The 16,737-nt window shown below is 42.7% G+C and overlaps 2 protein-coding genes across 3 annotated transcripts in view; one reads left to right on the top strand and one right to left on the bottom strand.

Moving 5' to 3' along the window:
• LOC108095221 (zwei Ig domain protein zig-8) overlaps positions 1–16,737 on the top strand; it is a 50,320-nt gene that overhangs the window by 17,256 nt on the left and 16,327 nt on the right. Inside the window, exon 2 of the mRNA XM_017196237.2 lies at positions 11,668–11,834. Coding sequence (XP_017051726.1) covers positions 11,668–11,834 — 167 coding nt within the window. The remainder of the gene's footprint in view (positions 1–11,667; positions 11,835–16,737) is intronic.
• LOC108095219 lies at positions 13,344–16,533 on the bottom strand. 2 transcript variants are annotated; one of them, XM_017196235.1, is made up of 6 exons: positions 16,359–16,533; positions 15,790–16,306; positions 15,076–15,210; positions 14,262–14,481; positions 14,144–14,205; positions 13,344–13,921 (listed from the first exon to the last, which is right to left on the bottom strand). In XM_017196235.1, exons 1-6 carry the CDS (start codon positions 16,387–16,389, stop codon positions 13,543–13,545), a joined length of 1,344 nt encoding a protein of 447 aa, XP_017051724.1. In that variant the 5' UTR covers positions 16,390–16,533; the 3' UTR covers positions 13,344–13,542. The 2 variants fall into 2 exon arrangements, with proteins under 2 accessions (XP_017051724.1, XP_017051725.1); XM_017196236.1 differs by having other exon boundaries at positions 16,371–16,533.

The raw sequence follows: 16,737 nt of genomic DNA, 5'->3' as shown, positions 1-16,737 counted from the left end.
GTGACAGCAGTTGCAGTGGCAGGCTGACCGCAAAACGTTTGTGCATTACATATAATTAAGCAAACTATTCAAATATGACGCATACGCCGTGTGGTCGTGCATCAATTAGCGCCACCAACTGCAGTTAAGCATACATAAATCAAAAAATCACACATACGCCACGTTGTCACGACTGAATCAAGTTCCTTGACAGGCCAAACAATAAAATTGGTTGACAACACGAAATCGAAATCGCTCACGAAAAGCTCTTACTTGGCCAATGCTTACTTTTCAATGCAGTTTTTGGCCAAGGACGGTGCTCGCGTAAATTGACTGTGTTTGACTTTAATCCCTCGTTTGCACTCAATTACTTTGGCCAAGTTAAATTGGCTTTGTCGGAAAGCCAACCAAGACAAACTTAAAGTGGGTTTTCCTTCTGCGGCTTCATCACAATTTGACTTCAGCGCTTTGCATCGCAAATTTCTATTTAAAATATATAAAACACTCGCTCATTTGATTAATTATTAAATGTGGTGCATTGCTAATTTACGGACGCCAGCAAATTTAAACTTATTAAATCATAATTAGCGCACTTTGCATGTTTTTGATGATCATTGAAATAAACAACACCTAATTAAGCTCATATTATATTGATTATTCAACTAATTGAAAGAGTGTTTGCAGTTGATATTGGCATCTAAACCAAAACCAAATGTGATGGAAACTTTTCACTCAACAAGAATTTTGGGGATGTCATGGGATGGGGAATAGGATTAAAAGTTGCTGGGCCGCAGGACCCATAAAGATTTAACTGTTGTAAGTACAAAATCTGGTTTCGTCCTTATGCTGCCGGAGGTTAAATGAGGCTTGCCTTCTTGGCTGAGTGAACCGGCGAAGCAGTTCAATTAGTGGCCCAAACAAATGAGTTGCACTCGCTCATAGATGTTGTTTTCTGTCCTTGTTGCCATTGTTGTTGTTGTTTTTGTGGTTTTAGGGTAACGCAATAAGCCGTACACAAGTTTTCATCTCGGAGATGAAAGGCGGTTCGGGGAGCCGCAGAGTGCTAATTTCCAACTCCCGTGCCATATTAGTTGCTGCCACCATCGCCGTTGCCAGGGAAATGATGTGGAAAATTATGCGGAGCATGCCTCATGCAAATTATGATTGTGTTGATTATGACGCATTAAAGCTAAACGAAGCAGAGTCTTTGTTTTGCAGCCCGGCAACAGGAATTAGCATACAGATTCCCTTTCAGGCGACACGTCGCCCCATTTGAAGACTTAAAGTTTTCCGCTTTCCTTTGTCGCTCGACTGCCGCTTTTGGTGTTGATGTCGCAGGCCAGGCATAAAATTACAAAGGCCTCCTGGAATGGCACACTTTCAGCCGTTTTTATGGGTGCTAACAAGCTCATAGAGCGGACCATTCCATTCCCGTCCAGACGGACTAGCAACGGACCCACACCAAAGTGAAGACATTAGCAGTGAGCCGGGCAAAGTAACCCAAAAATGAAGTAGATCCCCAGTACAAAGGCATCTGGGGGCGAGTTCCGAAATGAAAGCGAAAAAAGGCAACTTTGCAGAGGAAAAAATATCGAAAAATTCCAGATATTTTTGTAGGGTTTCTCAATAGCAACCCGATAAGAAAGTAGCAGTAACTTACTCTGATTTCTTTTGGCCCTTCGAATTTATTTGTGAAAAATAATGATTGATTGTTTTCTTGATATAAAAATATGCAGCCAAATTGATATTTTTGTTTCTTTCTGGGAACAATTTTCCTTCGGACACCCCAGTATAAAAATGTCCAATTTGTTGGCGAAAACATATTAATTTTCTTCCTGTGCAAAGAGCTAAAACACACCACTCATTCCAATTCTCGGGATGGAGAAAAAATGCCGTCATTTGCATGCATTGTCAGGCGCAGGTTTTCGGGGGGTGGTGGCACATAAAAAAAAGGTCAGCTCCGGGTCCCCAAATTGGCACAATAGTTGCGTAGGTGTTGAATTTGTGACCGGACTATGAATAAGCTCCCTGCTTGACAGTTTTCCTGTTTTTTTTACTTTTTGGCTGGCCCTCCTCCAGCAAACATATTTATTTGCACACTTTCATTCGTTCGAGTCGTTATGCGTTCATTGTGTAGTGTGCTGTGACCCAAGGACAACAGCAACAGCAACAACAACCAGAACCAGAGCAACAACCACACCAACAACAACAATGTTGCGACCAACAATGACACTCAATGCAAATTGAATAGAAGACAGGACAGCGGAGCCAGCCAGACCCTTCGGACGTGGCAGGATGAACGGTGTCCAACTTGTTGACTTTTAAGCCCAATAGAGTCGACCATTAACTTGAGAGTTTTGTAAGTAGATATATTTACGTGGCATTCGACCGCCTTGGCCTTAAAGTGCCGGCTCATTGTGGCGGAATATTTAAGGGATTGCCCCAAATCCACCGAATGACGAAGCAGCAAGTTCCAAAATCAATTCCGGCGAACACGAACCGCTTTCAGCCATTAGAAAAACACACGAATATGTAAAATAGCTGCGACACAAGATGAAGTACAAATCAATTTGCATTTACATCAGACTGATTTCCTTGAAGTCTTAACGTCATGATTGTCTTCCAAAAATCTTTTCATGAATCTTGAATGTCTTTTCAATGGGAGAACAACATCTGCAACATTTAAAAATTAAGAACTTAGAATACAATTTCTAAGAATATTATTTTTGTGTCATCGAATTTACTTAAAAGAAAACCAGAAGAGTACATTTTTTTACAACATTTTTTCCCAACCAGACTTTTATATATTTTTTTACATTTCTCATCCGCTCTTAAATAAAAAATAATTTCTTGTCATTTGCCATCTCCGAACGTTTCCATTAATTGCTCGAGACTTCCTTTTAGAATTTTACTTTGCAATATAATTATATTGCTGGGCGTTTGTGCCTATGTCAAACCATTAACTGTAAAATTATGGCTGTCATTTACAAGCACTCTCCTCAGCTCCACGACAATTTTTCCCTAATCCCGTCTGCCTTGAGAATTTATTTCTCTTTCATGCTGGCCAAAATGCCGGTAAAAATTTCAATAAACGCCTGCGCCATTCATTACAATTTATTCGCGGGATTTTGTTATTATTTTCGCACGCCAAAGTATTCGAGCAGACGAACAGACATTGGATGCGACCTAGAATGTGAATCGAAGAAGCTGCTGTTTGGAATTTTTTCGCCCTATTCAGTCGGTTGGCTGACAGACAGTCAGCATGTGCAAATTCAAGCCGCACAATAAACGAATCAGCTACGTGGCCGCAGGAATCCTCCGAAGAACTTCAAGCTGACTTAAGTCGAGCTGAGTCTATTGTTTCGCAAAAGAGGATGTCAGCGGCAGAGACTGCGATGCAAACTGCAAACGCAGTAAATCCATTTTAAGGCGCATGTAAGACGAGCAAAAAAAGAAAAGCGAGTGGAGCAGCGAATGGCGAAGGAAAGACAGAAGTCAAGTCAAGATGGGGGACCCAAGGAAAAGCTCCCAATTTCCCCAAACTCCCCTCCGCTGCGTTGCCAGTTGCAGTTGAATATTTTACGCACTGATTAAAGCAAACGAAAGTTTGGCACTGCCATTTGCATTCCCCCCATTCACGGATCGCAAGGGACTTTTCCCTGCGTATGCATATTAAATGGGATTTTTCCTCGCTTTTCTTTCGCTGATGCAGCGTTTCGTTGTAAGTTGTTTACTTTGTCGGCGAAAAGTTTCCCCAGTGTTAATGTGCTTAACAGTTCAGGCGACAAAGGCTTCATAAACATCGCGGACTAATGAGGAGCAGCAGAATTTGAGCATCTAAGGATGCCGAAGGACGTCTAGACAAGGCTTAGTGGGCGCGGTCCAATATAAGCCTCAATCCCAAATCCCTCGGTCCAAATAAAAATGCCATAAAAATCACTCACACGAAGCGATCAACTTCTCGGCGAGTGGGGTAGCCTAATTTCATGTGGGTGTCCTTACGGCGACACCAACAACTACCGCGACCTACGTCAGATGTCCTTTCAGTGGGAAAGGAGCTACACAGAGAACAAGGGAATAATATGCGAAATAAACATTATGTTTTCATAAGAAGTAATACAAATAATTGGAAAACTTTTTAATGACACCATTAATTATTTACATTCCTTTTATAGAGATGTTTTTACTTTGGTTTTATTTTGAGAAGAGTGTAATATTGTAAAGCTACATAAGTGAATAGGAAAAAATTTAGTGTGAAAAATGGTTGCCTGAAATCAAATTGATCTTAGTTTTACCAGTTCAATGACTCAATACAATTCATTTAAAAGAAATCCTATGGGCTTTAACATTTTCAATAGTATTATTTCTGTGCACGAGTGACTGGCCTTATCGACCAAGCAAAAACGGCTAATAAAATGTGCTAAATTATGACAGGGCACTGCCTCAACGAGTGAGATAGAGGGAAAGCGAGTGAGCCGCGCAGAGATACAACACTCGCATAGGAATTGACCAAATGGCAATGGCCCAAAGGCCAGAGTTCCTAGCTGGCGGTATTTTGTTAAATTAAATCAGAGCGGCTAGCAAAAACTCCCGCTCTATATATATGTATGTGTGTATATATCTGTGTTATCCCCCTCCGCAATGAGGCACATAATCATGAAAAAGTCAGCCATGGCAAGGACAACAACAGCAACCAGAGATAACCATAAAAGCGTCGCCCAAAAGTCTGCAGTACTTTTTTGCCCAAGTATGAAAGTGTGTGTGTGTGGGTAAGTGTATGAGTGTGTTTTGTTTTCTGTGTCCTGGTCCTGCCGCCTGCCTTAACTTTTGCCCTCTCACTCACACAGATCCCGTAATAGTGGCCCGTATTGTATTGTTTCCTCGTTGGCAGTTTCACTTGGGCTAAACTCGGCAAAGTTCAATGCCTGCATACAATACAATTTGGTATTGGCCCTTGACAGAAACCACCGCCCTTCTGCAGGACTCAGCCACGTTTTGAGTGGGGCACTAGTTGTGAATGTCATTTTTGCATTTCTGCTTTGAAGTCAACCGGAAAATTTTCAAGGCAAGCTCGTACTTTTGGCCAAAAACTTAAAGGGAATTTAACAAAAGCGCCAGAAAGAGAGAGAGGACACAAATGGAAAGTCTGCCAAGATAGAAATCAATGCCAGGACTTGTTTATTGTTCAGTCACAGAACACTTTGTTCAGCTGAGTTGATTCCTTATTGGGCTTGGCAAAGACCGGTGAAAGCAGAAACTATGTCATTGTCGGGTTATCTTAAACTGGCTTCGACTGCCACGGCAGACTCTGTGGCTTCAAATTGGCTCCACTCAGTGCTGATTGCTTTGAGCCCGATCTGCCGGTTCAATCAGTACGCAATTAGCTCCAATGTAACCAACCCTGTCACTGCCGCCGCCTGAACAGCCAGTTGTGTGTTAGCATATCGGCGGGTAATTAATCAACACGATATCGCAGCGGGTGGCTACAAAAGTTTTCGATTTATGTGCCTTAATACGGCTTTATAGTGAACATTTATTTCCGACAACAAAGACTTCGTTCAATAGTGAATGGAGTAAAAAGCAACTGTTTAAATAAATTAGTTTTCTTTTCGGAAAATATATCCAATGGAAAGCGAATATTATGTATTTTCTGGGTTTTACTTTTCAGCTGCAAAGAAGGTTGAAATGGAGTTTCAGATGGCAACTACTATGTTTAAGAATATAGGAGGATTTTATTTTAACTAAGAAAATTAAGCAGGTTGTTTTGTTTTCTAAACATAAACATATTTGTACTTCTTTTTATTAAAACATAGATCTGCTGACCCTATTTTGATAATTTTAATTTTACTTTTCCCTGTTTACTTTATTTTCTTTTATAGAAATAGTTTCTCCAACATTAAAAAGTCAAATTTTCATATTTTCGATTGCCATTTAGCTGCGTAATGATGTCAATGATTGCGTAACATTCCTGTTTATCAACTCTCGTTACTCATACGCCGCGTTGTACAATTATTGGGCACAGCCGGCATCGCTCCACTCCGCTCCACCTCTCCGTTGGCCTTCTCCCTTTCACATTGGCATTCGCAGGCATAATTTATGGGTTGGCAAAGCGTCTAGGCCATAAATTAATTGTCGCGCCTAAGTGCGCACACTGTCGTCTGAGCACTCGGATCGACAGAATGGAGGCAAACTTAATAGAAAATTGCCAGCATCGGAGGACAGAAGCCGGAGGACTCCGATGCAGGGCAAAAGTGAAATATGGCATCGGGCAAAATGGCTGCGTTTGCCAGCGATGGCCTGCAATATGCCCAATGATAATTGCCCGAACATTACACATACGCCGTGTGGTCAGGCTTTACGGTTTTATCTTCGCCATTAAGTGTAATCAATTTTTCCGAAAGGCGAGGCGAGGCAACGAGTGGGCCAACAACAACAACATTTATTCCTTGTCGGTTAACCAATATAGGATTTCATTCACAAACAATAAAGCAGTTGAAATTGTTTTTACAATTGCGTTCCGTTTCGATTGCACTTTCCACGGAGGCGAAACGGTGGCGATGGAGTCAAATCGATTTCGAGCATAAAGTATGTGTGCCCCAGCAAGTGGAGAGTGTAAACAGAGCGAGCTCAAGGAGGTGCAGATCCCCAGCTCCGATTAATGTCTGTATTTAAGTGAAGCGCACTTCAAGGCGAAACTTGCTGAGCTCAGCTGGAGAATCTCGTTGTGGGAACTTGCCAACGCCAGCAGTTGTGGCCCCTAGAAAATGATTATGTGTGCTGGTGGCGCTGTCAACACGCTTGAGGTTGCACCATGTGTTCTTCAACAAGGAGGAAAATCCAGAAGGAATAGCTATAGATACTCTTATAGCTATACATATATAACAAAAAAACGAAAACACATTGCTTTGCCACCTTTGATTGAGCTGCGGCGCCTTAAACCGATTTCAGATAATTTCTGACTTTTATTTTTCATTTGGCCAACGATATCGCCTCTCGACGAAGCATTTACGAGAACACATCCGTCACTTGTCGCAGCATTCAGCGGGCGTTATCTGATTTCGTTTCCGATTTTTTTCCAATTTTTTTCCTCCTAGCTTTTTTTCGGGGGTTTTTCTGTGTGACATGTGATGCGCATGCAAATGCGAGCGGGCGGTTTTTTAAATGAGGCACGCAGAAAAGTTGCAAGAGTGGGGGAGTTCGGGGGATGCGTTGGTTCATCTTTGCAACATTTTCATGGGATTTTATGCTCATTGAAATGCGACATCGTTGGCGCTGTCTAACGAAGTTTTTTTTTGTTTGCCCAGAACGCTGCCAAAAGTCACAGTTTTCCACACATGATGGCCTAATATGTCGCCGCGCTCACTTATCGTGCCTCATTGTGAGTCATGACCGCCTGTTTTTATAGTTTGCCCCGATTTGTATGCGTATTTGTATTTAAGAATTCATATGACCACATTAGCCGACTTGTGGATGAAAGGAGGAAGGCGGCGGCGGAGGAAAAGCGAAAGAAAAATAATCATAAATTCCAAATGCGGCACTTATAATGCCAACTGAGTGATGAAATGGCTTGGGGGAGCGAGGGGAAGCGGAGAGGAGCAGACATTGTCGGCCATAAAAATGGCGACACACGACACAAAAAACTTTGCCGCCAAGGGATAAGCAAGCCAGCGAGGCAAAGTCTGCTTTCAATTTGCTAAAAAAATATCCATCCCGAAAAAGAGAATAAACTATGCCCCAATGACTTCTTTGGCTTTGACTCCGCTTTGGTTACTTTGTGCATATTCAAACAGAACTTTTCTGATTATGTGCTCAATGCTCAGTATTTTTCTGTCAAATTTCATTTTGATTTAATTTTTCTTGGCAAATAGAGTGGCAAAGTGTCAGGAGCAATTTGCTGCGCAAATATTTAGCTGTATGTACTCGCTCGAAGCCAAAGCGGAAACACTCAGCCAGCATAATCGATAGTTCAGCATATTTAAAGGACCTCAAGCTGCGTCTATACCACCTTCCCCTCCCCCTTACTTACCCCTCATCCCCCTTCCCATCGTCTAGACATTTGTGGGCCAAGTTGAGAAGGAGGAAGAAGCCCCGTCGAGTGCATCGACTGCCACTCAAGGCTTCAATGCGATGTCAGTGCAACTTAACCTTAAGTGCCCGGGATCATGGACAATCCAGGGCCTCCTCGCTTCTCTTCCAAGAGTCTTAGCTTTCAACTTTGCCTTTGCTCACATGCTGATGTCAGGTTCCAATTGAGATTAACTAGGCCAAAGGCAGGTCCTTGCAGTTCACGAAGAGAACAAGAGCACTGACACTTTAATTTCTTCATTATCTTTACGTTTAATATTACCATCATCTTCTGCCAACAAAAGTAAAGCAAACAGAAATCGGGAAACATGATAATCTGCTATTGACTTTTAATTTGTTAAGTTACAAAAAACGCTTGTTTTTACTTGACTGTTTCAGTTATCAACAGTAAACAAAAGTATCTGTTTTTATTCCATAGAAATGCACATGTCTGTCCAAAAAATGCATATTATGTTTGTTTATTTATGGTACTCAAAGCATAATTGTTGAAGTTAACCACTTTTTTAATTAAAAAAGTGAAGTGTTTTCTTTTTGCTTAAAAGATTCAACTAGAGTAATCCCATGGGCTTTTTAAAATAAACGCTTCAAAGCTCTTTGAACAACCTACACTAAATTTCATGCTCAATTAAGGCGGCTTTGATTTAATAGCAGACCAATCGATTTTCGGTAATTTCGATTTATGTCCCAAGCAAAGCGCCTCCATAAATATGCATATGTTATGCCACGCTAACCCCCCACAAAACCACAAACATTTTCCACCACATTTGCTAATTTTCGGGTTGAAAAGTCGGCAAATATTTTTGGTCCTTTAACCGCAGCTTGGAGGCTTTTGGGGCGACAGTTTAGAGGGGCAGGACCCCTCGGCCACGCCATGCATCATGTTAATTTGCAGGCGCTGAGCGTTTTTGATTAAGCGCACGCTTAAAGCCAAAATCCAAAATCTGACAGCCGCCAGCTGCCGTTTGGTCGTTTTGGCTGTGTTATCGATAGCCAAAGTGGGCCGAACTGACGGGGCAAACAAACTGGCTAACAGCAAATCGGAGGCTTCGACAAGTTGGGCCTGGCATTTCCCAACAGCCGCATCGTTAATTTTCACAGCGTGAGCAAATTTTCCATGCATAAACTTAAAATTAGCACAAGGTTTCCCCATCGCACACAAAATGTGCGGGACTGGGCAGGGCCCAAAAATTTGTGTGAATATCTTTTCAGTGGTGGCCATAAATTGCATGCTCGCTGATAAACAATAAATTAAGTTCTGTTTTAGCCCCCCTCTCCTGTTCCCCTCTTTTCGCCATGGCGATGTGCGTTTTCCGCTCGGCGAGTTTCCCACGCTTTTCCACGCCGCTTATGCGCCACGCACGCATACGTGCAACATTTCTAAGCTAATTTTCGCTTTTGATACCCGGCCACCTATCTCTGTGGATCGCAGTGGGGGATTTGGTGGGGTAGGGTATCTCAGGGAACTTCTTCCGGAAAATCTCTTTTTAAGTTTGCCATAAAAATGCTGGGAAGCCAAACCCGTTTCTTTAATATAAGGTTTAAAAGATTACACCAAAGAAATTGCGTCTTAACAATTAGTAAAACATTTTATTTATTATGGGTTAAATATATACTAGATTGTAAGTTTTTGAAGTTATCCTTTCTTAGCTGTAAAAATAATATGCATTTTAGCTTAATAACCCAGATTATTAATACATATTATCAACTTGAAATAAGCAGGGAAAGCGCACTCCAAGCTAATAAAAATGAACTTCAAATCTTTTTTTATGTTTCCCCAACTTTTCCGAACATTACATTAACTTTTTGGCAAAAGAGCAACTCCGCTTCGATTAACGAACGAAACTTTTCCCCGATGGTCCTCTTACATTATTATCTACGATGGAATGTTTTGCATATTGCCCGAAGATGGAAAGCCGCACGTACGCAAATGTTGCGGGTGCGCATTAAATTTAACTTTGTGTTCGAAAATTTTTCAAAAAGTAAATCGTAAAATTTGTCATGTCCCGGCAGCCACGAATCCCGCGAACCGCCCAACCAACCAACCAACCCACCAACGTCGATGTGGTGGAGTCGATTCGTGTTTTCACGTTGCTACGCATGTGAAAAGTTTGCGTACGTCTTTTGTGAAACTGTGGTTGTGCGTGTGGCGAGTGTGTGTGTGTGTGAGTGGGTGTATGGGTGTGTGCGTGCCCTGGCGAAAGTTTTCACTTCCTTTTTTCGTCGTCTTTTTTTTACTTTTTTTTGTTCGAGCGCGTGCGGAAACGGAAATGTGCAACAGCAGTTTTCCTTCGTCTTGGGGGCAATGGAGGGGGATCCTTGATTCCTGGCTGCCAGTTAGAGTTCAGCTCCGAGAGTTCGATAAACTGACGCCAAAAGCAGCAGCAGGAGCAGCAGGAGCTCGATTCAAGTCGCCTCATTCAATTATTCGTATTCCAGTTGGCTGCATGCGATCTGCGCCGATTTGTACAGGGCTTTGATGTAGAAAACTTTTCGCTGGCTGTTCCCTTTGAGCCTGCCCCATCTGCCACCGCGTTGCGTATTGATGAACTTAGTTCAACCGTTTCCTGGCTCCCACCCACCGAGCCGTTATCTAACTTGGCTCTTAGTGGACTTTGGGGCACAACTTTTGTCCAGCTTTGACATATTTAGTGAGCCAACTTCGCCGTGGCCATAAACTTGCCAAAGTGTGCTGATGACCGGAAAACATTTTTACCATCACAATTAGCATCTTTTGGGTTGGCGGAGAACAAAAGAACACACAATCGCGCATATAATTTGCTCGATAACTTCTTTATGCTCAGGAAAATGTTCTCTGATTTTGTATTTTTGTCATCAAAGTAAAAGAAAAAGTTTTGTTTTGATCTGCAAAGAAAGCCAAGATATTTTTACTCACAGGTTTTTTCCCCTTTAAAGTCATATTTTTTCTCTACAAATTAAATTAATATACAAATTTATTGAATTTTAAAGGAAAACATATTTTTTAATAGCATTAAAAACCTTATAATGCTGAAGTTTTTATCTTTCGTCTTGCATAATTCTGACAGTATAAATAAGTTCATGTAATTTAAGACATAAAAATGCTGAAAAATGTATCTTTGGTTTCCGACATTTTGACATGGCTCATACTTTGGGTGAGCCATGCTTATGGTTAAGTAGACAAGGCATCGATTCCTCATATGAGCAAGGTTTGAAGACCTCTAGCACTTCACTGGCACACTCCTCAAAAACTCACGCACCAGCAAACAAACGTCGAAAAGAAATAAAAAAGAAAGTATAATTGTTTGTTGAGGATTTTTTTTGTGCCACACTCAAACATATCCCTCTCAGCGTTCATTTATTTGTTTTTCTGCTTCGTTTTCCAGCAGAATTTTTATGCGAATTTTATTACTTTTCAGTTTCAGTTAGGGCTTTGGCAGCAACCAAAAGTTGTGGCAAAACTGGGGCTCGGGGCATTTTGAATACCCGGCTAAAACCAACAATACGCCGCTACGTATGTGCAAATGAAAATGAAAATAAATTTCCATTTGGCACAAGTTTTTATGCCGCTGCTTTCGCACCATTCCGCTGACCTCCATCTCCGCCATTTTTTTTTTGTATTTCTAGGCTACAGCGCAGCAATGGCGCCCACGCCGCCCACAACGACAACGACGACCATCTCGCCCTCGAATCTGCTGCCCTACTTCGACTTTGATGTGCCGCGCAACTTGACCGTAACCGTCGGCCAGACCGGATTCCTCCACTGCCGTGTGGAGCGGCTCGGCGATAAGGATGTAAGTAGAAAGTTTGCACGAATCAAAAACTCTAAAGGAATATGTTAAGCTGGCAGTCCACACTCTGATTACCCTTTCCCTAAAATTTTTAAAATTAAAACCCTAAAAAAAACAAACGTATGATTTAATATATAAAATATATATAAGAACGCCAATTTATTAAAAGTTCATAACCTACTTTTAATGGAGAGTTTAATCTGAAAAATCTGAGCTACTTCCTGCGGGAATAAACTGTTTGCTCAAATTACCTTTATATTTTTATTTAAGTTAAACAAGGCCATGTTGTATTAAATCATTTATTTATTTTGCTCCAAGTATAAACCCACAGGTCTATTTTTAGGACAAATTACATCAAATATTTCCACTAAAAAAGAAGAAACAAAACCAGCGTATAGATATTAAAAATACAACTAAATTTCTTTACTTTCTCCAATGCCCAAATTTTGTTGAATGCGTTGTGCTTGGAAAATGCCCCGAAGGCAGAGTACCAAAGTCGATGGCTTAACATATGGAAATTGTGGAAAATAAATGAAAATTCCGCTTGGGATTTGCAGGCACTCAATCATTCCGGCCGTGATTGCCAAACCATTGGGGTCCGGTTCGTTCTGTTTTGTTTCGTTTCGTTTCGGGTTCGGGATTTGGTCTAGTCGAAAAGCCAAATGATTGAAGGTCGCAGTGGGTTGTTAACCCCTTGCCAAATATGGCCCGTACGCAAACGAGAACGTTGCTATAGCTGGCCTAATATGTCAACATCACTGGCACATTAGGTGGGCGGCTGGCCGGCTTGCTGGCCGGCCGACTCAATTCTCTTGGCCAGGATTAGCCCTTTTCGGCCAGCCGGAGCCGGCGTTGTGCTGCGAACTGGTGACAGATAGTCCAATCATTCAAAATTCAGGCACTTCGCCGGGTCCTTGAACCAGTGTGCATTAGCAACCAGGACTCGTGCTGTTTTATTAAATGGCAGGCCATGGAAAAGAAAGGGGGAAGTGTGGAGAGCTGGAATTAGGGATAAGCATGGGAAGATACGGGGGAAATAGGACCAAATTACCGGGTGATTTCGGGGCTGCACTCGAGGCTGGGAGAAAAATGGCCAAACAAGACAGGCGACAACCGAGCAGCGTCCTGTGGGAGTTGCCAGCCTTAACGAGTGCCCCCAACCCCCCTTAAAATACACACCAACGCACACACACACACCAACACACACACTTTGAAATAGACTGGTGCCTTGGCGAAATGACTAATTTATGAGCCATCAATCACGTGACTGGCTCAGCCATCAGCGTCGTGCGTCCGTGTTATCAGCTTTAATTTGCCCGCTTTAAGGTGGAAGAGGGGGGTGAAGAGGGGAAGGGGGAGTGAAGGCCGTAAGCGAAGGCCGGAAACCGGAAGTTGTGCGCCTTCGGAGGAAGCAGCCAAAGTGCAGGCACGAACCGAAACAGGAAAAGGAAGAGCAACTAGAACAGGAGTTGCCTCGTCTCCTCCTCGGCGCCCTTCAACATCATCAGCAGCTCAAGTTTAGCCGTTTAATTCGAGCTCTCATCGGGAAAAAGTTCATTAAAAGCATCGAAACTACATTAAACAAATGACACGCAAACAACGAAAGCCCAGCGAAGTCCTTGCCCTTGAGCCTTAATTACTTGCCCGGTCCGAAGGAGTGGGTTACTCCTAATCCCCTCGAGACCCAGTCCAGTATTTGTCATTGCCCTTTTCAGATGTCAACTTCCGGTTGCTGTTGTTGTTGTTGTTGCTGTTGCTGTGTTGCCTCATGTTGCTGCTGCTCGGTTTGATTGTCACTTTCACGAGCACTTGCGTCAGCAATGGATTCCACAGTGGCTGCCACCGCGGCGGCCAGTGCCTCGCTGTCCATGCGGGTTCCCCACTTGGGGGCCACCTCCTCCTCGCTGGAGCTGATCAAGATGACCGGTGGGCTGCTGGTCACCGGCACTTCCAGCTGATCGTGGTGGGTGAACATGGAGGCTGTCGTCGACGCCGTGTCCAAGGGAAAGGACCGCAGCACGCGGCTCGGATTGGGGAAGGGCCGTCGGTTCTCCAGGATGAGCTTTATGTCCCGCGCAGACTGCCACCAGCTGGTTAAAAAGAGAAAGAAACAAAAATTGGATTTTAGATCTTATAAAATATTACAATTTTTAAAAATATCTCTAAACGTTTGTATTCTTATTCTCTCTTATTCTATTTTTCTTAATTTTTGGACGATTTTTTTCAATTTTAATAATACAACCAAAGGTATACAAATTATTCTAGTTATCGTATGAGGAAATTGGAGAAATAGTTTGTAGTAGTGATCTTACCGATACCAGGGCGTCAGCTGCGACTTGATCAGCATGTAGATGTTGGCAAAGTAGACGGTTATCTGGGGGCGGGGGGCATTAGTTGGCGAGTTAGCGGAAGGACGAACATCTACACCACCGTCATGAACAGGAAGAAGAGCATCCAGGACTTGGTCCACAGCTTGCTGAGTCCCCAGGAGTGGGTGTTGAGGGCGTAGTATTGGATGCCCACCAGTAGGGTGCCGATGATGCCGAAGGCCACCAGAGTCAGGAGCGAGAACATCTGGCAGTCCTCCTGCAGGGCCCTGCGACTCATGGCCCTCGAGTACCACAGGCGGAGCGACTGCAGACAGGTGTACCTGCAACGGAAGCTGGAGAGCTGAACAGTCCGCCCGAACACGCAAAGCCGCTAACAAAGCTGCTGCGGCAATTAGACGGAGGTGCTGGCTGCCACAGAAACGGGAGCAGGGCGGCAGCAAACAGCCAAACAGCCAGGAAGAGCCACAAAGCCGACGCCAACTCAGCTGATTAAAAAGATCTGAGCCGCAGGCGTCTTTCATCTGCTGCCGCTTCGAGTGGCACCAGCCAAAAGCCATCTGCTTAATACACTCGCAAAAATAACTTTTATTTTGATAAGTATTTTATATGATCTGAAAACTGGAAATCTATTTCGCATAAATTTAACTATAATAACTGAAAATTATTATGGTAAAATTGTTGTTAAATTTTTACAAAATTGTAGTCAACTTATAAATCTTAAAATTTTTAAGGTTGAAAATCAGTTTTAATTTATTATTTGTGAGGGATACCTATATTTTGTTCAATATATTTGTACTATTTACATTTCCTGCTCGTGGATTTTGGATAGTTAAGCTTATTAGACCAGTGAATTGAATTATAATTTTTTGTTATTTAAGTGTCTAGTTTTTCTCCGAGTGTGCTCCTTAACTTACCGCAGCGTCTGCTCCGTGTTGTACTGGAACTGGCACAGTTCGCAGGTGGTGCAGCGCGAGGTGCTAATCCAGCGCTCCAGGCAGTGCACGTGGACATATGTCAGCGAGCCCTTGCACAAACAGGGCGACACGAGTCTGCAAACAAATCGGAGCGGAATGGGCGGAAGTTTCAGTGGGCGGTGGGCGGTGGGTGGTGGATGGTGTGTGGTATGTGGGTGGGTAAACAGCTTCAACAATGAAAAATCAGGGAATTAAAACGACAGTCAACCAGATAATCAGGGATAACGTGCTCGACGGGGAACGGAGGTAAAGTGGGAGGCAACTGACAGCCTGCAGTGTTAATTTTAATAATTAAAATAAATAAATGCATTCGCTCGCGGGCTCGGCACTAAATACATTAAATGCCGTGCAATTAATTTCTTGCGCAATTTGCGGCTGCACGTTCGTAATTAAATGGAAGTTACGGCATCCTTTAATAGTAAATTTAACTCGGGGCATATTCGCCTAATCCAACACAAAATATGATTGTTAATTACTAACGATTATTTAGAGTATTAAGCAAGTGCGAAGTGAAAACTATTGAAAGTAACTACTACTATAAAAATTAATTAGTTTGTAGCTTAAATTATTTATAATGAAAACAGACAGGGTAATCCTTTTTCTATAGTGCCCCAATTAATATATCCACTGCTGAGACCTGCAACGTTTACTCACTGTTCAGGATTATCGGCGTTGTGACAAATGCGACAGACCAGCGATCCAATCGATGGCATTGAATCGTTGGAAACGGACTCGTAACCCAGGTTGTTGCACTGAGTGGCTCCATCGATGCAGTGACGCAATGTGGCAATGGATTCCGTGGCAGAGGGCTTTGCTGTTGAAGTGACATAGTCGGAGCAGGTGGCGGCGGCCAAAGCTGCCTCGGTGCTCTTGACCAGAGGATGAACTGGTGGCGTCAGCTTCTGAAACTGGACATTCGGTTTGAGGCCCAGCGAAACGGAGCAGGCCGGCAGTTCGGGACATTCCGCATCCGCTGCAGGGACATTCTGGGATATCACCTTCTCCCAGGAACTGATGTGGGTCTCCACCACAATCATTCCCGGCGGGGTGTCGTCGGCACTACTGGAGGACAGAGCCTCCTCAATCTCCATCTCCAGGGTGGTTTCAGGCTTCAGGTCCATCACATTTCTAGTCGGATCGATCCTGTGGTCACCGGCATTGCTGGTGGTATCTGTTGTATAAAAATCCATTCGGAATATCGTTTGGGATTAGTAATACACAACCTCTTAATTTACCACACTTTTTGCACTCCATTCTTTAATCTGTTCGTCTGATTTTTTGGCAATTAGACACCGAAAATAACAAAAAATTTTATTTCATCTTTTATCTTAAATTAAGATAACTTCTGCTTTCTTTTTGTTTTTGGATAAAAATATTGATAATGTCGTTCAGGTTGTCGTTTAAATCAAGGAATACTTGCTTTTATTACAAATGTGTGGCTGCATTTCCTTTTGTCTGATAAAAATCAATAATTTTTAATTTATTCGCGAATAAAAAGTTATCAGTAATCAGATTAAATTTTAAACCATAAAGTTCAATGTCTTCATCGTTTCGGAATATATTTTTATATATACCTGATTGTAGTTTTTTGCACTCCATTTT

Source organism: Drosophila ficusphila, unplaced genomic scaffold, assembly GCF_018152265.1.
Source record: "Drosophila ficusphila isolate 14025-0441.05 unplaced genomic scaffold, ASM1815226v1 contig_414, whole genome shotgun sequence".
In the NCBI taxonomy this organism is placed as follows: Eukaryota; Metazoa; Arthropoda; class Insecta; order Diptera; family Drosophilidae; genus Drosophila; species Drosophila ficusphila.
Note: the sequence above shows the minus strand (reverse complement) of the source record. Positions and strands in the feature narration are given on the sequence as shown.